General features: G+C 54.0%; 2 protein-coding genes across 5 annotated transcripts in view; one reads left to right on the forward strand and one right to left on the reverse strand.

The window, feature by feature from the left end:
- ERI3 (ERI1 exoribonuclease family member 3) overlaps positions 1 to 11,830 on the forward strand; it is a 97,029-nt gene extending 85,199 nt beyond the window's left edge. For all 3 annotated transcript variants that reach the window (XM_052666147.1, XM_052666148.1, XM_052666150.1), the window contains exon 8: positions 10,316 to 11,830. In XM_052666147.1, coding sequence (XP_052522107.1) covers positions 10,316 to 10,398 — 83 coding nt within the window. In that variant the 3' untranslated portion in view covers positions 10,399 to 11,830. The remainder of the gene's footprint in view (positions 1 to 10,315) is intronic.
- Positions 11,831 to 13,535: 1,705 nt separating this feature from the next.
- DMAP1 (DNA methyltransferase 1 associated protein 1) overlaps positions 13,536 to 22,257 on the reverse strand; it is a 29,136-nt gene continuing 20,414 nt past the window's right edge. For both annotated transcript variants that reach the window (XM_052666133.1, XM_052666132.1), the window contains exons 9-10: positions 18,385 to 18,457; positions 13,536 to 16,804 (exon numbers count right to left, since the gene is read on the reverse strand). In XM_052666133.1, coding sequence (XP_052522093.1) covers positions 16,458 to 16,804; positions 18,385 to 18,457 — 420 coding nt within the window. In that variant the 3' untranslated portion in view covers positions 13,536 to 16,457. The remainder of the gene's footprint in view (positions 16,805 to 18,384; positions 18,458 to 22,257) is intronic.

The following is a 22,257-nucleotide window of genomic DNA, read 5'->3' on the forward strand; positions in this document are numbered from 1 at the left end:
CCCGTGCTTCAGAACACTCGGTGGATGTCAGCCAACTCTGACCTGGGGACATCCGGAGGCTTTCCATGCTTGCTGCACTGAGCTGGGAGCAGAGGGTGTGCCCAAGCCCTGCCCTGCAATGATGGCTGTGTACCAGAGCCATTGGCAGCCTGTGCTTGTTGCCCGTCTGAGCCCACGGCACCCAGCTGTTCCCACAGGCTCTGTCAGGTGGCAGAAGAGCTGTAGGTCTTTGCCAGAGATACATGTTCTCCTGCGCAGCCTTGTTACTGAATACAGTGTAATCCCCCGGGAGCAGCCGCCTGTGGGTTTCGTTTCCTGTGCTGTTGCGTTAACACGCTCTCCTTAAAGCACCTTTGTGGCTGAGCCACCCACGTGCTGTGTGTCCCTACAGCTGGGTGGGATGAGTATGGCCCTGGGTCCCCTCTGGGGGCCGGACCCCTCTGTTTCCCCCATGGAGTGGTGATTTATGGAATCCCGCGTGCTCCCGGTGCGTCCGCTCGCGGCGCTGCTCCAGGATCCATGGTGCGAGGTCAGCACGTTGCAGGTTTGCTAACCTTGCCCACTTATTAAAAATGGTAAAAACCTCCCCCAGGACTCGTGAAGTATAGATCCAGAGAGCTCCATATGCTGTTGCCCTTAATGAGATGTCTGCCTGAAGAGCAATAGCAAAACACAGCATCCAGCTCAGGGTCCCTATAGCTAGATGGTCTGGCTGTAAACAGAGCCGTCCGTCTTAATGGGCTATCGTGTAAAAACTTCTCCCAGTCAATAAATCAAAGGGGCTCCATTTATATCGCGTGCTGCTTTTACTATTAGGCTGCTCTGGGTGGTACTTTCTGATGCAGAGCTCCCTGGGTCTGCGAGAAGACACTGGAGCATCTCACGGGCATTTCATTTTGGTGGGGCAGAGCTCAGTGTCGGGGACTCACTGTGAGGGGACACCGTAGGCTGGGACCTCCGTGTCCTCTATAATGTGCTCTACCCAAGGGCAGGAGCTGGCATGCAGGGGCAGTCACAGAGCTGCCCCCCAATAGGGATGCACAGGGAGCTCCCCCCGGAGCAGCATCCCTGCACAGGTATTTATTTTTCATTCCTTCTGATGCCACCGGAGGGAAGTTCCGCTCCAGCCACCATCCCAGGCAGAGATATTAGTCCTCATTACTAATTAAAGGAAGCAGGAGTAATTGACGGATGGTGGATGGCGGGGGAGCGGGGTGATGAACGGCCGCTGTCCCCGCACCAGGGACGCATGCTGAGCGCTACCTGTTAGCTACAAATAAACAAACCTGATAAATAATAAATAGTTGGAGGAGAGTGCCTGAGCATTATTTAAATTAATAGGGATTAGAGGGAGAGAGGCCTGAAAGAGCATTCCTCCGGATGAGCTATCCCCGGCCGGGAAGGGGCTCGTTTGTTGCAGAGTAGAGCAAACAAGGCGACTGGGAGGATTCATCATGCCTGCAGGGTCTTGATAGCGTGGCCGTGCGTCCCCTGCCTGTGCCACCTGGGTGCCACTGCTGCCCCATCAGGCACCATTGGCTGTGGTTCGGTCCCAGCCGTGATATCCACACGGATGGGGCATGAAGCCCCATGCAGAGCAAGGCTGGGGGAGATGGAGAGGGGTGGCGGCGGGGGTTTGCTGCTCGCTATCGCATCTCCTCCATCTTATCGTCGCAGTAATTTGATGATAAAAAATAATCCGAGGCTAGAAAGGAAACATGTGTAGTGGAGTAAAGATTGAATGGAGGTGGATTGTGCCCTGGGGCGGTGACTGAGAGATAGAAGGAAATGTCCTTCTGTTTGACATCGTGCCGAGACGTGGCCCTGTGCTGCTGCCCGCTGGGCTTGGGGATGGCTCTGGGCTCCAGTGGGAGCACCCAGACCACTGCAGGCACTGAGTGCTGCCCTTTTCCCCACCACCTGAGTGATGGGTGCCCTGATGGGTGCTGCCCCATCCCACCCACACCACCACACATGTTGCTCCCAGTTCACTATTTTTCCCCCCCTTCCCTTCGGTTATGCTTCACAACTCATTGTATCAGCTGTCAGTAGCCAAATGTCTTTTTTAAGGAGTGGGTTATAGCCACTAATGTACTGAATGCTATTGCACTGGCTGCAGTTAGTGTTCCACGGCTAAATTACTGTAATTAATGTTCCACGAGAACTGTTTGTAACAGACGGGAGCCCCTAGTCCGGGCTCTCGCTGCATTACCTCCATCCCCAGGGAAGGGCTTGGATGGAAATGGGGCACCCAGAGCTGTCCTCTGTCCCCATGTCCTGGGGCTTTGCATGGGGTCAGAATGAGTCTGGGTGATGGGGCGCTCTCATGGGAGAAAGCTCCCCAAACCTTCAAAAGGCACCATGTGCCCATGGCCAACACCCAGTACGGCCGCCTAAATCAGCCCCTGAAGCAGCCCCCCCTGCTCCCCGCTGCTGCTGGAGACACGGGGGAAATGTTTTATAGGCACGCACCGAGCGCACGCACACCCCTTGTTTCGCTAAATGCGTTTTCTCAATACCTGCAACAAACAGATTAGCCGGGGCTTTATCAGGGACAAGAGAAGGGAGAGAAATGTGATAATGGTTTTCAGCAAATCCTCGGGCTGTCACAGATTAGAGCGGCCGTGGCAGGGAGCATTATCAGCCCTTTCCTCCTCTCCCCATCTCCTCCCCCTTTGTCTCCTCTCTCCATCGGATTTCTCCAGCCAATCTATTGTAGCGGGAGCTGGGGAGATACACGCAGAAGTCGCTTTCAATCTGATCCGCGATTGGTTTTCCCAGCAGCTGATCTGTGTCGCGGCATCGATCCGCGTGCCCCCACTGCCCGTCCCCTTGTTGGGCTGGGGAGGGGGACAGGGGCCGGGGGGAGGGCTGAGCCGTGTGCCGTGGAGAAGGGCTACGGCATGGTGCCAGTGGCTGCGACCTGCTTGTGAAGCCAAGGGATGGAAGTGGGAGCCAAGGGACATGAGGCACTGGGCAGAAGGGTGGCTCGGGTACACCTGCGGGTTCCCAAGTGTGCCGTGTCCATTGTCCCCAAACGCATGGCCGTTGGTGGCACCTGCCCAGCGCAGAGCTGCCTTGGCTCATCCATGCTTCGCCCAAGGCATGGCGGGTTGGTGGCTGGGAGGGCAGGAGGGGATATAACAAGTAATGGCCCCAAGTGTGGAAAAACTGTTAATAAAGTGTATTTCACTTTTAATTTTGACATATAATGTAATGATCTTTTTTAAGGCCCTATCATATTATCTGCATGACTAGATTATTGAGTCTTCATCATCTCCAGATAAATTTATGACCGGGATGATGCTTGGAATTTATTATCAGTCAATAGAGCTCAATACTGTAACAAGGCGTGTAATAAGATATACATATTTAATGATCCGGAGTAAAACAGCCCCGCTAATGGGCAGGGTGAGCGGGAGGCTGGAGCTTTCCTCTCCATCTCCTGCCCCGCTCCGTGGGACCCATGCAGGAACACAGGTCTGGCGTCCAGCTCCGTGGCATGGCAGGCCAGGCTGCTCCGGGAGCTGCCAGCTCTGTTTTTCCGGCCCTTTGGGGTGTTATTAAATTAGTTTCCTAGGACTTTTAATAAGCACTTTTGATGCCTTTGAAGCGCACGGCTTTGTGGGAAGATTACAGTCCCGCATCCATCTCGCTGGGAGAGAAACAATGGCAGCAGGGCTGGCGTTTGATCTCTCCTCCAGAAGGCGAGAGAGGGTTTGCGAGAGACAAAGAGGTGAGCTGGTGATTTGGAGCTAATGTTTAAAAATAGGTAGGTCTCCCTCCAAGATAAAGAGACCTGCCCTTCTCTGTGTAATCGCACGGCTCTGCTTGCCGGACCCGCAGAAGCACGGCTCGCTTTATTTGAAGGATTGGAGTGCGGCGCGGCGGTTTGATTCTGGCCCTTTTAAAGCAATAACTAGGCCATCTGACCGAGCTTTAAAGAGCAGCACAACTTTCCATTAGGACTCGCCGCACAGTCTCGGCAGCGCTGGGATTGCATCCTCGCCTTTTATTTCCTTTCTCTGACATCTCGTGTCACTCACAGGCAGCAACGCGCCTTCACAAACCCGCTTATTTCTCCCTTGAAATTTCGCCCTAATTAGGGTCCCAATCCCAACAGGGATATCGGCACCACGGTGTGGGGCAGGGGGTGGCAGGGGGGACGTGCCGCCTGTGTCCCCATAGAGGCACGGTGCCCACGGACACCTGGCTGCCTTCAGTGCATGGAGAGGAGGCACCAGGGGAGCCCGATTCCCTTTATCTGCGGATAACTACTGCTGCCTTTAACAGCCTGGAATAAACTGGCCATAAATATCGTGATCATAAGTGCTTAGATATGGCAACTTTACACTGAACAGAGGTTTTAACCTTCCCCACGGAGAATATCCAGCTCTATATCATCGACTGTTTCCATTCGGCTGCACGGCCAAAGACGAGCTCCAGGTGAACTGTCCCCACACGCTCCTGTCCCTGTGCAGAGGGGACAGTGTGGGGACATCTCGTGGGTGGCCACAGCCGTGTCCTGGCTGCCTCCCGTGCCCGGGACTTCCTCTGGCTGTGGTGCATCTGGGGCTGGGGGCTCCTGGAGAGCAGCAGAATCTCGCTGGGCTGCTCTCAGCACAGGCCTGCTCTTCCCATTCCCACCCGGAGCCGTGAACTTGTGCAGGAAGTTGGCACCCATCCCCAATGCACACCACAATCCCATCCCATCCCGGAGCAAAGGGCCAGGCTGCACACTGCTGCCCCTGCCCCGTGCCCCGGCCGTGACTTTATTTTGCACCGTGACTTTCAGGCGAGCTGTAAAACACTCAGATGAGTTAAATAATACACGACAGTGTACGGTATAAATTACAGGAAGGCAGTGGTGGAGCGACATTGTATGCTGAATAAATTAAAGGCTGCGTGACTTACAGGCGAGATTGATCTCCTGCCGAGCATTTTGTTTGGTGACGTGCTTGTCATAAGGGAGAGCTAATTACCTGCCTGCGGCGCTCAGCTCCGGGCTGGGGACGTGGCACAGGCTGGGCACCCCACGTGCCGTGCTGGCCGCACCACATCTCTGCACTGCTGGCTCCAGGTTCCCCGACAGCATGCTGTCGGGACGTGGTTGGTGGGCACGGGTCGGAGTGGATGACACGATTGGTCTTGCCAACCTTAACGAGTCCGCGATGGCCCGCGGCACGGCGCTGGGAGCTGCGGGGCTTTGGGGCCGGTTTGGGGCCCCATGCTGGCGGCGCTGCCCCTCGTCCCGGCCGGCCGGCGGCTCCGCGGGCTGTCTGTCACCCGGCGGGATTATGAGTAGTGAGCGTAATGCATCGGCGTATGAATAGGGTTGTCTGGCTGATGGTGATGTATCGTTTTTCATTACTGCCTCTCAAGCCCTCCCTGCTCCACGTGTGGAAATTCTATTTATTCCCTAATTTGTAAAAATTCCCTCCTTATCTGATACCAATCAGGGAGGGGTAATTGGCTCTCCAGGGCTAGCGGCTGGGGTCCTGATGAAGAGATATGTGTGTCTGCTCCGGCTGTCCAGGCACCCTGCCCTGCTGCACCAGCGACACGGGCCACAATTAATAATGATTTGCAAATGGCAGACAAGCAATAACGCAGAAAGATGTCCAGCCAGCCTCCTGCCCGCCCCTTAATTTCCTTCTGTAATATAAATGGCACGGGAACAAAAATCCAGCGCTATAAATTCTGGAATTAGTTATTCACCGTAATAAATGGGCGCCTTTTTGGAGCGCGGATCCCCGCCCTCCTCCCCCCAAATCTTCCTCCTCTTCCTCCTCCCCCTCTCCAGCACCTACTTCATTTGAGTCCTAATATGCAAATGCCGTAATTTAACGGGATGGCGAAGTTGATTTTCATGTTAACTTAATTACTTTGATTTATGGCGGGCTGGGATGCAGACACCGCCGCATCATTACGGATCTCCCACCTCTCCCCTCGGCGCTCCCGCTGACCCGCTCCCTCGTCCCCCTTCTTCCCACCCCATCCCTTTCCCCGCTCCTTCCCTCCTCTCTTCCCACAAGTTGGGTGTTTTATTAGCTGCCTTTAAGTGGACATAAGTCCTCGCGACAATCGTGTGATGGGGAGGACAAATTCCCCGTCCTGCCTTGTTTAATCGTGCCTGGATAATGGATGTATAATTGACTCATTTGAATGCTTTTGCCTACAGGAGTGCAGAGCATTAAATGTTTGATTGCCTTAATTTCCAAACAGATCATTATCCCCTTCTTACCCGCTCTTAATAAACACTTTATGAGGATTTTTTTTGTAAAGGAAAAAAAATCTCCACTCCTCGTACTTCTCTGAAGTGATAAACTCTAATTAAGTCTAATATTTAAAAATATGGTAATGGCGACTTGTTTGAATAAGTGGCCTGCATTTCCATAATTTCATTATTACGTAAAACACGCTAATTATTTGAAGTGTGCTTATTACTAAAAGAGAAATCTCCTCCTAATAAAGATGAAATTGGCTTTTTCCCTGTATCGCTCAGCCCTCCCAGGGCTGCTCGCGTGGTTTGTCTGGGGCCGTTCATGGGGACGCGGGGCAAGTGGAGGTCCTTGGCCACGTCAGAACTGGGACGTCCCCATCCCCTGCACGCCCCCTGTGCTGCCCTGGGGCACGGGAGGTGAGGGACCCGGCAGCTGTAGGGTGCCCGTGGTGTGGGTGGGATTTGGGACGGGGAAGGGCACCCCATCCCCCAGCACAGGGATGGCAACAGGTAGGGGATGGATGGAGCGAGGCACCAATTGTCTCCAAATCCTGAGCGGCTCTCCGGCGGGGCAGCCAGGAGAGGCAGTGGGATGAAGTCAATATAAAGCTAATTTCCTTTTCTTCGTGAAGAAATGAGGTGTGTGGCAGTAACGTAATTGCAGATAATGAGGTAAGTTATTCTTAATATTCTGCACGTCGCTGTCAGCTCCTCATAACACACCTGCCGGCAGCTGGGGCACGCCGACCCCGCACCGTGCAGGGTGATGTGGCCCTAACCTGTCCTTGTCACCGCTGCGGCCGTCTGTCCCTACATGTCCTGCCCTTACCAGAGCTGGGCTGTGACGCTTGCCAAGGTCACCCTGCGGTGGGACCCGCATCCTGCTGATCCCAGAGCTGGGGGGTGTCTGGTCCCCTTAGGGCCACTGGGACCGAGTGGCTGCCAGGTCATGGGGCCACTGGCCGTCACCAGCGGTCGGCAGCGGGGAGGCGGTGGTCGCGCGTCCCTGTTCCCACTTTGCAGGGAGCTGTTGTACAAAGGGAGCGGCGATATTATTCATTAACAGTAATCTGCCATTAGAACATTGACAAATGGCCCCCGGTCGCCTGAGCATCAGTTCTCGTACAGACCATAAAGCATGGGGACAGCTTAAATATGGACCTGCTCAGCTCGGGCCGGGGGGTGATCCGTCTTCCAGCCGCAGCACGGGCGCGCGGGGCTCGCTCCCGATGGGGACATGGAGATGGGCCACAGCAGTCCCTGTACCCTGCGGTGCCAAGCAGTTGCAATCCCAGGCAGGACGTGGGGACAGTGCAGAGCTGTCGGGATGAGCTTGGCCCCGGCCACCCCGTGCCCACAGTGGGTGACGGCAAGACGTGACACGGCGCAGTGTGGGACAGCACGGCGCAGCCGCGCTCCGTTTGCCGGGTAACCCCGGGCTGACCCCTTCCTACACGGTGCGAAACACCCCTAAATCAATTGCATCTTATTATTACAATATCAATATACAATATTCCTACAATAACACCATTGATTTTCTACTCAGAGGCTGCACCTAAGTCTGTTTTAAAGAGGAGGGAGTTAATAGTGCCCTCATTAAAAATCTATAGATTACCCCCCGCCCCCCAAAAAGAAAAAGCAGTTTATATTCATTAGAGCTATTGAATATAAAGTAATATGTTTGTGTAGGACATTGGAGTAATGTGATAATCCGTCCGCATATCAGGGAGAAATCCACTTAGCAACCCTGTCAGCTTGACAAGAAAAATGTGCCCATAAAGTCGGGAATACATGGAGGGAGCCGGGGCACGGAGGCTGCGCAGAGCAAGGGACAGTGGTGCAGGGCTGCCTTCCCCAGTGCTGGGCATGGGGACACGTGGGCACCCCAGTGCCGTGGAGGTGGCAGTGGGTGTGAGGATGTGGGTGGGTGCCGCAGGGCTGCGGACGGGGCAGTGGGAATGGGGAGCAGGCTCTGGGGCCCGTGTGTTGTCACTCCAACGGGACACAGGGTGAGCGGTGCCGTGCGGGCACTGCAGGGGCTCTGGGTCCTGTTGTGGCTGTGTGCCTCCCTGGGGGGCAGCTGGACAACGGGGCTGCCCCTGTCCCCAACCCCACACCTGCCCCCTTGCCCATCCCTGGCCCTGCCCCCAGCCCCGTGGCCACCTTTGCGATGGATTAAGCACTGAAAGAGCAGCAGAGCAATCCCGTCCGTGCTGTTTTAGGTTGTCGATTGCCATTTTTGTAATAGAAATTCCTTCCACAAGGTAACGACGGCCAGATTTAGAGGATTTCATATTGCTAATAATTCCCCAAACAGCCATCTGACTGTGTTGTTTTAAAAGCCGCTTAGTTTTTTGCTTTGGAGTTTATGAAAATCTCCCACTCTAATATCCCGAGAGCCAGCCTATAATTGTGTTATTAAATCAATCGGAGCGGATTACATTGTAAAATCAATAGATGGCTGTAATTGCATATTAGAAAGTTGTTCTGCTGTTGTTGATTTTTTTTGTACATGGATAATTATAATAAGCGTGTTTACCTTCGCACTGATTTGGATTGAAGCTCCCAAAACGACTCATGGTGTTGGTGGCTGTGCCTCTGGGGCTGCCACCCCGCAGGGTGCCCGGAGGGGGAGGGAGCCGCCGTGTCCCCATGCTGTCCCACCGGGCACGGGTGGAGGGACTGGGAACACGGGGACACGGAGAAGGGGATGCTGTGAGCAAACCTTGTCCGTGAGCTGTGGGATGGTGAGATCTCCCAAGCAGTGCCCTGCGTCTCCGCGATGCCCGGTGGCTGTGACAGGGACACGTGCAGCTAACGGGGACGCCGTATCTTCCACCCATGGGCTGGGATGCCGGTGTCAGGAGCATCCTCAGCAGCTCCGGGGCCGTGGGACAGAGGTGCCCCCAGCCCGTGGCCATGCCAGGTGACAGCGCTCCTGCCACCAGCACAGCAGGGTGGCACAGTCCGGCTGACGGCACCTGGCAGCGGCACGGCACGGCCACGCGGGGTCTCAATGCGGCACGAGGCACTGTCAGCAGGCAGCCTGCTGTCTCCTAGACAGTGAAATATGGCCACAATTAGCCCGGATACAGTTCAATTATGATAAACAGCGTTTGCACCCTTTAAGCCGTGATTAAAAGGCCTCCTCCCGTTGATAGAGAGACCTAATTTCACATTATTATCGCTGTAGCTTGATTATAAAGCACTCCCTGGATTTACAGTTGGGAGATGGATGTGGAGGCTTCTTTATCATTTACACATCAGTAATGATGCAGCCTTCCCTCCGCCACAACATCCATCCGGCGGCGGCGGCGAGAGGGGGGCTCAGCCCGCGCCCCCTCCCCGGGCACTGCTCCCCGCGCCGGCCGGGCCCCGCTGCCACACGCAAGTGGGCAAAGTCACCCTTACGGTAACAGCTTGATAAATGGGCGCGCGGTAATGAAATGGAGACATCAAGGCGTGGGGCGAGGAAGAAAGAGTGGTAATCGGAACGAGTGGAGCTGTCCCGAAACGGAGGGGAGCGGGAAGAAGGATCGCCTCTGTGCCGTGTGCTGTCAAGGGAGAAATTACACATTTACTCTTGCTTTTTCTTAAGGAGACGGCCCTCATAGATCAAAACATGGATTTACAAGCCAATTTTCAACATGAAATATAGACACCAGGAATCAATTTAAGCCCGGCTTCTATTTTAGCAAACGGTGCCTGCGTTTAGTCCCAGGTAAATAACGGCAGCGCCTGCCCCCTCCCCACGCTCCGGCCGTCTGTCGGCACCGCGGCTGCGTGGCACCGGGGCAGCCTGAGGCCACGATGGGGACAGCTCTGAGCGGGGCAGCCTGAGGCCACGATGGGGACAGCTGTGAGCGGGGCAGCCTGAGGCCACGATGGGGACAGCTCTGAGCGGGGCAGCCTGAGGCCACGATGGGGACAGCTCTGAGCGGGGCAGCCCCGTCCCTGGTGCGGCCACGGGGCAGTCGGGCGCTGGGCTCGCAGGGAGACGGCTGGGAGCTGGAGCCCAGCTGGGGACGCAGCCCAGGCGACGTCACTGCGCCAGACCTTCTCTAACGCGGTGCCTCTGTGCTCTCTCCGCAGATGACTGTAAGAACATCGCCAACATCATGAAGACACTGGCCCATAGAGGCTTCATCTTCAAGCAGACCTCCAAACCCTTTTGATCCCCAGGGCAGGCCAGGCAGGGCTGCATGCGCCCGGCGCCGGCGAGGCGGGGAGGACGGGCTCTAGCATTCAAACGGCAACCGAGGCCAGAGGAACCGACACAAATCTCAATTCAGCTGTTACTCCAGTAGAGGTTGTATATATGGGAAGGCAAATCTGTGTAGACCTGATGTGACTCCCTCTCTGGGCTGCTCCGGACATTATGCCATGCTAGCGGACAGCCGCGTAGGGCGCTTGCACCACATTTTAGACTCGTAGTTTGTTCTTTTCTTTGGCTCCCGATTTCCGTCCCTCCCTCCGCGCCCCACCCCGTCCTCCCTCTCCCGCCCCGTAGCCACCACGTCCCCCGGCATGGGCCGTCCCCGCCTTCCCTTCTTTCTTTTTGCTGGTTTTATGTTTTCAGGCCTTGACGGCTGCTGCAGCGCGTGCCCACGCCGCGCTCCTAGAGACTCAGCAGTGTCGAGACGGCCCCCGCCCTCCCCGCCAGCCCCGGCCTCTCCCCGAGCGCCTTTCTCCCCTCTTTTTGAAGCGACACTAACCCCTCTCTGACTCCTGTATGTGACAAACGCAATCCGTCTCTTTATGTTCAAGGTGAAGTGCCTGTATTCTCCGCTGCAGAGCCCCTGGCAGCCCTGGTGCGGGCTGCGGGGCCCCGGAGGGCTCCCTTCAGTGGGGCAGGGGCCCGGCGGGCGGGTAGGCGGGCAGCAGGGGGGAGGTGACAGCGTGCAGAGCCCCCGTCCCGTCCGCTCGTGCCTCTCGGGGATGGGTGGGATGCCCAGCCCTGCCCCAGCACCACCGACCCGTCCCAGCTCCGCCGGGGCCAGGTGTGCCGCAGCACCGCGTCCATTGCCGGCGGTGGACGTGCCAGCGCGCGCTGGCCCCGACCCACAGGTACCTGGAGCAGGGGATCTGTAAATCGGCCCAGGTCCCCCGGCCCGCTCCCCTCCCGCTCCCCCGGTTCCCATGCTGAGGCTCAGCCCCCGCGTGCCCGCGGTCCCCGCACTCCCCGTGCCCCTCGCGGGTCCCCGCGGATGCTCAGCAGCAGCTGGCTTGTTGCCTGAGAGTTGCCGAGCGCGTCCCCTCTGGCTGGGTGGGTTCGCAGTCGGGGGCAGCCACGGGGCAGGCTGAGGGCGTGCAACCCCAGTGTCACCCAGTGTCACCCAGCCCCGGGGCCCTGCTGAATGGAGCCCTCATCCGGGTGCTGACCTGCAGGGAGGCTGCAGCCCCGGGCCCGTGCGTGCATGGCCTGGAGCGAAGCCGGTGACGGCAGCCAGAAGGGCAATACAGGCACTGAACTTGGCGGTACATGACTGCATGGTGTGTGGTGTTCCAGTTAAACCAACCGATAATGCAAACCCAGCATTTTCATTGTCTAGTTATTCCAATCCTTGCTGTAAATGTGCCACATGAATAAAGTTTGGGGGTAAAGGAGCCCAGGCTGTGCCCATGCATGTGTGAGTGCAATCCGGGATGGAGTGGGCTGGGACGGGGTGTGCTGGATGAGACAGGGCAGCAGGACGGCCGCTGCCCGCCCCGGGGGTACGGCACCCAGCTCACCCTTTATGGGTGCCAAGTGCAAAAGCGGGCTTTGGGGCTGCGGATGGGAGCGCTGCCCCATCACAAACTCCAGCACAACCACCACGAGGTGTCCGTCCCTTTCTCCCACCACCTCGGATGTTTGAGGCCTGGACAAGCTGTCCATGTGCTGTGTGCCCCCTGCACGGATCAGCCCCAAGGATGCCACCATCCCATCCCAGCTGAGCTGCGTCCCAGCAATGCCCAGAGCAGGGTGATGCCGTCACCAAGCTACCGCCAGCATCTGTCACCTCCCCTGCCCTGCAGCCTCAGCATGCATCAACTTCAGTCCCGGGCATCAATCAGGGCCATTGTGAGCTGCACTGCACTGAGCCACCAGCTGTGCAGCACCGTGACGCAGAGTCACACTGCTGGCAGGGCACCTGGCAGCCCTGGGGACAGCACTGCAGCCTGGTCCCTGCTGGGACCTGCCAAGCAGCTGGAAGGAAGCGAGCAGCTCCAGGAGGGAAGGGGCAGCCCCAACCCAAGCAAAGGTCACAGGGGCTTTAATGGCTCCCTCTGTGCAGCCCCCAATCAGCTTTATTGAGCTATTTTCGATGGAGTCGTCTAATTAGTTTTCTATGAAAACTAAGAACTTGGCCTTTGCCCTTTACTCCTGCAGGCGAGAATGTGACTCAGAGGACGTTGTCACGGCGGATCGATGGCCAGTTACACTTGAAAGGCAGCACAGAGGGGTCGAGAGGGTGGGCAGCCTGCTCTGCACAGGGGGAGCACACGGCTGGGGCCACCTGCACCTGCAGTGCCCGAGCCCCGGCCACCACTACTGGTGATAGTAGAGATGCTGCAGCACACCCAGGATGCTGTAAAACATGGGGTGACCAAGGCAGCTGGCTTCATAGCCAGCATCACTTAGAGTGGGGAAAGTTTTAGGGCTGAATCCAGGTACACAAGGCAAGGTGGAGCCATCTGCACCACACCGGGATGGGATCCCTGCTGAACCACCCCCTCTGTTCTGCAGGCAGAGGCCGGCCCTGCCACCAAGCACCCCGGGACGGGCCAGGCAGCCCTGCTCTCCTCCTGCAGGTCCCCGTGCTCTGAGCAGCACAAGGTGGGAGGCCCTGCAGCCCCACTGCGTGCCGGGCAGACGGCAAACAGAGGGTGGAATTTGCACGGCTACAAGTTAAATACAGCACACACACAGGGTTGGTCAGAGCCCCTGGCACGGCTGCCTTCACGGGATCCGCTTAACGGGGAAATAAAAGGGCCTGAGAACCCACGCAGCAGTGTGAACAGATGCCCTATAAAAATCAAATACGTGGTAATCAAGGGGACCAAAAGGTACATTTAAAAACAAAAACCCACCCTGGAAACAAAGGAGCCGGGCTTTGTGGCTTTCCTGGGAGGGCTGCGGAATTAATGGGGAAGAGCACATGTGTTTGATAATCTTTATATGGCAAAAGACCCATCTTTCAAATATGTCACAAATTCATATTAATCACCTTCCTATTGCCTTCTGCGGCGCAGCTATTCCAGTCGCCTTGGGCAAAATTGGGAACTGTCTGGTTAAAAAAAATGTTTTACATTATAATTTACAAGAGCCTACAAGTCTAGTTTCTTTTAATGGAAAGAGCGATTAAACAACAAAAAAAAAAGTGGAATATATATACACCCTGGTATATATACACTATATATATATATATTAAAATATATATATATATATATATATAAAAGACAGATATTGTAACTCCATCTGGAAAGAGAGAATGTTTGATCTTAACAATGTAACTTCTAGCTTTCAAACAGGCTCAGAAAACAAGAAGTCAGCAGGAGTTCAGATAAAGGAAGCTTAAAAGTCAAATAATTCTGACTCTGAACCCGAGACTTCTTAGACTCAAGGTCTTTTCCTTTACCCATTAATGGGCTGACTTGTGAGCTCGGGAACAAAGTGCTGCAATGTGAGGATTTCTGAGAGTCACTCATTACAGATCACTGAGTGGAGTCTGAGTTGCGGAAATCAAAGGATCCAATCTGGAGTAACTGGCTGAACTTCTGCTTGGAACTAATTTGTTCCGAGTTCGGCTCACCTTTCACCTCCCGAAGGCCCCGAGCACAGTCCCTACCGGGGTCAGCACCAGGGGGATCCCGGCTCGGCTTTCATGGTCAGCGCCGGCACCGCAGCCCCTGGGAGGGGGGATGGCAGCCGCGGCAGGGACGAGGCGGCCATGGGCAGGCAGCACGGCGCAGGGCTTCGCGCCGGCCCCGGGGACGCCGCTCCTAAGGGGGCACAGCGCCGACAGCAGTGCTGCCAGGAGGGACGGGGCAGCCGCTAACAGCCTGGATCTCGGGACGCTGCTGCGCCCTCACCCAGCCCTGCCAACACCTGCAAAGGAATTGAGGCTTGTGGGGCACCGTACGGGAGATGGAGCTCGCTGTCCCGTTCCTTGCTTTGCCACTCGCTCCTTCCAACATCTGGAGCGAGATACTTCTCCCTGGGGAACCAAAGCTGGCTTCAGGGCAGCAGCTGGCTCGGAACTGAACTAATCCATGCTTAATCCAGCACATGGAGTGCCGTGGACGGGCAGCACAAAGGGATTCTCTAACTCGGAGCAATCTGTAAGCAGGGAGATCACTCGACTCTCCCCGAGGCAGTTCAGTGGCAAAGCACAGGCTGGAGCTCAGAGCCAGCTTGGCACAGCCAGCTTAAACCCCTGCAGCAGCCCTGGCAAAGGGCAGGGCATCACCAACAAACACCCAGGGCCAGGGCTGCAGCAGGGAGGCAGCATCGTGCTGCTGAGCAGGCAGGCAGGGAATGCCCCGACAAACACCTGCTCAACAAACAGCTGTCTGCTTGCACTGCTGGCATTGCTAGCTCAGCACTGCAGCGGGACACACCTGCTCACATCCTGCCAGCTCACAGCAGGTTCTGGGCCATGGGCTGCTGGTCCCCCACACTGCCTGAGCACCCAGAAGTGCAGGGAAGGTAGAGGGAAGCATGGTGCCTGCATGTGTCTGACACCCCAAACATACCTGAGCCACGCAGAAGGCGGCACAGGGGTCCCGTTCCCCTCATCCAGATACCCCTCCAGCTGGGAGGTAATTTCTTCCCCCCTCTAAAGGTAGCATAAAATGGTCACAGTGTGAATGTGCTTGACCTTTTGTCTTGGACTAATCTAATTGTGTCGTCTTTGTGTAATCAGCCGGTAAAGGTCAGTGCTGTATTTAACATGGAGGCCCTTTAGGTACTGAATTTGCCTTGCAGTGAATTAACTTGATTATATTTCTTTCAAATATGTCAGAGACGAGGTCAGTTTAACCCTCTCTGCGCTGCCCAGGCCCACCTCTTTGTTTCCATCTCCAAGAGGTGGGGCTGAGGAAGAAGGTGGTCAGGAACACATTTGGGCTCTCCCTCCTGCAGCCATGGCCGCTGCCACCAGTGCCTTCCTTCCCATCAAGGGTTGTCGAGGGAAGGCAGCGCGATGCGAAGCAGCCCCAGGCGTTCACCAACCGGGATACTGTGGACCGCATCGAAGGGTGAGATTGAATGCAGTGAAAGAAAGATGCAAAAGACTTCTTTGCGAACATGAACCTGTCTCGGTGGAACGCTTCCTTATGACTCCACGTTGTCACAACTGAACAGGACATTACTCAAGTCCAGATTAATGCGTCACCTCTGCTGTTGACAGATAAGGTGTTCTGAATATCCTGCAATAATACATTATACATTTTAGAAAATAAAGGTCTGTGACGCTACCGGGGGCAGTATATCTGAGGCGGCAGGGATGCCACTGCGTGGAGACGGGCAGCTGTTTGTCAGACAGTTCAGCTCAGCTGTTCCAGGGGAGCGCACAGAGGGGAAAGCAGCCTTGCCTGACCTCTAAGCACACCACTGCCTCAGGGCTGAGGGTGAGGGGCTGGGCAACTTGCCCTCACAGAGTTAGGGAGGAGAGGGCTGCTGATGTACAACCTGCAGATGGACACGCACAGGGTGCTGTTGCAGGGCTTCGTGGCGAAGCTTCAGTGGCTTCTAGAACTCCGAGGTCTGGCTTTTCTTCCTCAGCGCTGGAAGCAGAGTATGGAAACACTGCTCAGCTCTTCAAATACCTCTCTCCTTCCCAAGCCTTCTGCCCCAGGCAGGATACCACTCGACTCCAGGGACTTGGGCAGGTCGTGGCTCATCATATCAAGACTGCTTTTCCCGCTTGCTTCCCTCTGCTGAGCAGCCCTTATGTGGCTTGGAGGAAAATGCCTCAGGCCTGCAGCTGTACTGGCATCACTGCCGCTGCCCTGGTGCAAGCTCTCGTCAGGCAAAGCTTCACTGCTTTGGTCCACGATGGCACCCACATCAAGCCATCTGCCTGCATGCAGGATGAAGAAAGACCTGCTGACCCCACCTATAGCACCAAGAACACTGTCCAGCACAGGAGACGAGCCCAGAGAGCACTGGGACTTGGGGGAAAAGGCGTGCTGTGCTCCCTTGGACGCGCACGCCTGGAGGGAGAGCAGGGCAGCATCCCAGTGCTCGTCACGGCATCTGCGTCGGAGACCTGAGTGCTCCCTGTTCTGCCCCCACAACCTTCCTTCTCACCGAGTTGGGGGTCAGTGGTGCTCCTACTACGTCAATGATCTGGTCCTTGGCATCTCCCTTGCCCTCCTCGATGCCGAGCCCTGTCTGGCCATCTGGATGGCTGCCTTCCACGCTGAGGGGGCCGATACTACCAGCTTTGGCCAGGGCCTCATAGCGATGCCGTAACATCTGAAGCTCGTATTCACAGTTGGCAAAGGCTTGCTTCAGCTCATACAGCAGTACCAGGTCGCTCCGCAGCTCGTTGAACATCTGCACGATCTCCTCCGTGGGCATAGGGTTGAGATCTAGGGAGATAAAGGAGCCCTGTTGAACACCCAGAGCTACAACCCTGTGTCTGAAGATCCCTACAGAGGTCCAGTTCCAATGGCAGACCTCCACCGCCTTACACCACGCATCCTGCTGCAGCCAGTCACACACATGGCTCATCATATCAAGACTGCTAGGCCCAGCTATGTGTTCTGGAAAAGGATGAGGCTCTGAATATTTGCCCTGTTGCAGCATGTGGCCTGCTGTTTGGCCACAGACCCCTCCCTGCTAGCACTGTGCTCACCCACACAAAGCCCAGGTGTTTTTCTGTACTCCAAGGCACAGCATGGCTGAAGCTCCAGAAAGCCCTTGAAATGCATAGACTTTGTAAAGCGGGAGTGGGAGGGCAGAAACCCCATCCTTGCCCTCATGGAAAGTGAGCTCAAAGAGGCACTCAGATCCTTCCCCAAGGCTCAGCTGGCACTCTCAGCCTCAACCCTACCATTCTACTCAATGCTTATATACCGCAATTAATCTCCTTCCATCTATCTCTCCTTTAATGTCATTCAGAAGATATACCTATTTTTTCCCTGGACTGCTCCTAAAAGGGAAAAAAAAAAGGAAAAAAAAGAAAACAAACAAACAAACCCAGTGACTCCTTCAGTTCTAAAGCAGAAAAGTGAAATCAGCCGGGTTGAGCTGCTTTTACCAGTTGCAGGAGGCTTTCAAAACTGCACACAGTCTCTGAGGCAACGTATCAAGCCAGGGACCCATTGGCCCAAAAAAAATCTAACAAAAGTTCAAAGAAGTCAGGGCTGGGAGCAGGCTCAGTAAGTAAGCTTTTGTAAATCACCGATAGGGATGTTTATTTTTCATTCCTCCCGACCCAGCGGGGGGAAAAGGAGCCATCAGGAATCCAACCAAAGGGCACCGCGTGCCGGGACCTGACGGCCCTGCAGGCCCTGTCCCTGCTGCATGGAGGGCAGCGGCTGCACTGCTTCCCCTCCAGCTACGTGCAGGCACCGTCCATGGCAAGTGAACCCTTCTTTCTGCTGCTGAGACACTAGAGTTCAGGAGTGAGGGCTGTGTGTTTACTCGCCTTTCAGCAGAGATGCTCCAGATTTTCACACAGCACGCCGCCTATAAAGGGGGGATGAAAAGTCCCAGACGCATTTTGGACTTGCCACCACGAGCAGTAAATTAAGAGGAAACGAAGCTTGAAAGTGAGACAGGGCAGCCCTGAACAATGTGTGCGCCATGGTCACTAACGCACTCAGAAGTACCTCTCCCTGCAAGGCTGAGATTTGCCTTCCTAATACTGCGCTGCCTCTCTTGATAGTTAAAAAGACCCAAACAAGAGAGAAACAAAGGGTCTTTTAAAACATTTTTCTACTGGGAGGAAAAAAAAAAGAAAAAAAAAAGCCCTGTGCATCTTGTTCTGGCTTTTACCCTCTTTCTCTTTTTTTTTTTTTTTTTAAACACATAAAATATTTTAAAAACCATTCACATACTGTTATTCAAGAAACTGGCTGTATTACTAGGGGAAAAAATAGCCCATCTCAAGAACAAAGGCTAGCTCTGTGTGTCTCTTTCTCTCTCGCGTGCCCCCTTTACTCACCTACTCCGAGTTCCATCAGCATCTGCTCCAGGGCTTTAATCTTCTTCTGTCCCACCGAGCTCGGCAGTTTCATCTGGAACACAAAGGTAACAGAGCCACACAGCTCAGAGATAGCCCTCACTCACAGCCGTCTAGTTCAAAAGGCAACAGAGCTTTTCTTTTTATAGTGCAGGGGGAACAAAAAAAGAAAGGGAAAGAAAGGAAAATCAAGTGGTAAGAGAAGGAGACAGGGGCTGAAAGTTTTCAGACTAGGTCCGAGGGCAGGTATTGAAAAGCCCGGTCGCGAAGGCTTTTATTTTCTCTCTCGTGTGTGTGCAAGACACGCTGTTTTACAGTTTCCATGTGTCACTGAATTAACAACAAAAGTTCTTCTTGGCTTCAAACCCTCTCCCGCGGTGCCCAGCCCATCAAAGGGCTCATTTACACAGTGGCTAATGTGCAATGCTGCCCTACTTTATTCGCTTTAGCCGGCCTGATTAGACTCATGCGCTAACAGACTCACTTCTCCTTTTACCTGCTGAGCCCCAGACCTGTGGGATTCATTTACAGAGCGGGCTTTATAACAAAGGGGAGAGACAGAGAGAGCACAGTTACTTGACTGGCGGAAGTGTGAACGCACATTTACATCGGAGCTAAGGGGCTAGGTGAGAGAGGCAGCATCAGATGTGAGCTATGAAAGGGAATTGGAGCTGGCCAGGAGAGGAAGAATGCATACACTTAGCAGGGTCCTTCCTCTGCATTCATTTGGGCTCTAGCAGGAGTGCGAGCTGCTCAGACCAAGCGTTTATTAGATGACAAGCTGCACAAACGCAGCTGGCACAATATGGCAGGGACAACAGGGCTCCAAGCCCTGCGCTGCATCCGCTAGCAATCGCAAGAACATTCTTTCCTCGACAATGCTCAAAGACAGAGCAGGAGAAAAGCAATTCACAGTGCCAAACACCTTCCTGGCCATCCAGCTATGGCTGGGTATGTCCCACTGCACCTCCACAGCCCCAGCTTTTCCACCCACCCCTGCAGCCAAGGATTAGAGGGCACCCTGTCCCATTTTTATACCCTGAGAGTCTTGGGCTCAGTGTCTGGGCCAGCCTGGAGCACCATGAAATGATCCTGAGAGCAAGAGACTTTGATCCAGCGAACTGCTCTGCCTCATAAGGAACCACCCAAAACTTTTAAGACAAGCAGTGCAGCTCTGCTTGTGCTATCCCTGACTTCTAGGGCACAAGCCATTAACAGAAAGCCCAGCATCACAAGACCATCGAAAAGATCCAGACACACAGCACGATTTTCAGAGCCCTGAGAGTGTCTTCACTGTTGCCCTCTACACCTACATCACGGTGTTGAGGGCAACATCTTCCCAGCTAGAGACAGGATACCCTTCGGTCAAGCACCAGTGACAAAAGCACTCTGGATTTCAAGTCAACTGCAGCAACAGAGGACAAGAAATCAGAAAAGTTCATGCCTAGCTAGGCAGACAGACAGCAGTCGTGGTTTGCTGTGTCGAGGAAGAGCACAAGCTTTTCCCTGAGGAGGCTTTCACTAGCTCAAGGAACTATTAGCAACACAAACCACTGCTCTGGCAAAACCTTCAAGTATTGTGTGAGCTGCTGCTGTCCAATGGAGTCTGGTCAACAAACACCAAGCCAAGGCCCTTACTGGTGCTCCCAAAGACCAGAGGATGGGGCAGGCACAGACAGCACAAGTTGATTTCACTACAAATAATGGAACGCCAGAGATGCTGAAGAGCAGTGGGGCTGTTTGTTTAGTTTAAAAATGTATCAATTAAACTTTCTTTCAATTCAGGCAGGAGGATCTGTCCTGTGAAGAGGAAGGCTTCATTGGTTTCTCAAAGCAAGAGTATATTTTAATTTTACCATCATTAAGAAAATGTTATGATTTATGTGGCTGCTGTCAGACTAATATCTTTAGAATTTAGCTGGCTAAGCCAATTCATCTCTAAGACTGATGAAGGCTGATTGCTCTCTATGCAAAATGTATTAAAACTAAATGAGCAGTCTATTACTCAAATGCTGCTGATAATCTGTTAGCCAGGGTCCGTTAGCTGGGCTGCCTTGTTGCAGGAGAGAAGTCTTCATGTCCTGTATGGCTCAGACAGGCCCAAGCTTACTTCAGCAGGTCTTCTTTGTTCTGATGCCTTCAGCAGCTGACCAGAGACGTGCTGGAGTGCTCTGAGGAACGAGGTCACAGCACAGCTCCCTGGCTACTGATGAGCACGCTGGGATGGGTGCTGCCTGAAGGCCCTCTCTCTGCATTACCAAAAAGCAACATCCAGGGCAACCTCAGCGCTTACCCCACAGCTCCCGGGATGCTCTTGGCACTGTTGTGAACTAAGCCCTCTGCAGAGGCTAAGGGAAATTCCTCAGAGAACTCCAGCAAGCAACCACAGCTTCCAAGGTGAATGGCATTTGCCCTTTTCTTTCCTTCCTTACACTAGACTATTACTGTTATTTATTATCTTTAAAGTCCCCGTATAATAATAATACCTGGGAAACAGATTGCTCTAGTCAGAAAACTGATTAGCTGGGATTTTTGAGGTTACTATATTTTGGATGCTCCACTCCTTTGACAGCTTCTCCCTACAGCCCTGTTCGCAGCACCAGCCCGCGCTTATAATTACACCAACGTCGCTTTTGATTTAAGGACTGCAATCCTCTGTCCTTGCTATAAACAACCCGCACTAAACACATGAACCACATGTATCAGGAGAAAAATAAATAAAGAGTCACAGAAAACTGTGTGGACCAACAGCACGGGGCCCCAGAGCCTCCCTGCACAGAGGCAAAGCCTTGCTGCTGCAGGGAAACTGCGCAGAGCTTCCAAATGATACAGGATTTTCCATGCCTTTATTTAATGCTTGAGACATCCCGCCAACAAAACCTTGCTAATTCACACTAATGACCAGGAGACCTACTGCAAATTAATTGCAAATCGGCAAAACTCATTAAATGAACAAACATGATAAGAAATAACTGAAGATACAACCTCCCCAAACGGACTCGTTTCATTTGTTTCCGCGTGCCACTCAATTTCCATGATTTATGATAATACTTTTAAGCACGGTCATAAATGTATTTGAGTTTATTTCGGAAGAGTAATGATGGCTATGTAATTGCAGAGCCTGCAACACAACGCCCTGTTGTGTCCTGCAGCATCACCAGCTGGCAGGTAGCAATGAGCACGGGGGTCTGTGCTGGGAATGGGGCAGGCCTGCAGAACCTACAGGAACAGATCCAGCTAAACGCCACTTGTGCTTGTATTTCTATCACCACCTTAGATGTCCTGCTCTTGTCAATGCTCCATTTTTGGCACCCCCCAAAATCCTGTGCTGATGATCAAACTTTCTGTTTTGGTCTCTCACCAAAAGCCAAGAGTTTTAAATGATTGACCAGTGGTTATTTGGACATCTCCCATGACATTTCGCCCTCCCTGGTGCTGCACTCCATTTTAATTCAAGGCAGTCTTTTCCTCGAAGTCATCCTTCCCCAACCCCCAACAAAACGTCCTAAAACCGTTAATGCCAAGAACTCCACGCTTCTGACCTGTGTCTCTGCAGCTATAAAACTGTGGTTTTACGCACCAGGTCCGTTGTTCAGCATTACAATACAGCTCACTGACATTGAAAACCACCTTCTTTGTGGATTTCAGCAGCATTCCAAGAAAACTTTCTCATTAGGCACTTTCTTCATGGATGCCTTTAGAGTACCGAGTTGTACCGTGGGTTTCCAGGAAGACGGAGTGCTGAAGTTTAGATGAATAATGCTGTCTGCATTCTCTGGCTGAAGATGGGGAAAGAAGGTCAACCTGTTCCCTGCTGCATGGCTCTACTCTGCAGGAACACAGAGCCTCCACTTT

Source organism: Tympanuchus pallidicinctus, unplaced genomic scaffold (genome assembly GCF_026119805.1).
Source record: "Tympanuchus pallidicinctus isolate F22 unplaced genomic scaffold, pur_lepc_1.0 scaffold7, whole genome shotgun sequence".
NCBI lineage: Eukaryota > Metazoa > Chordata > Aves > Galliformes > Phasianidae > Tympanuchus > Tympanuchus pallidicinctus.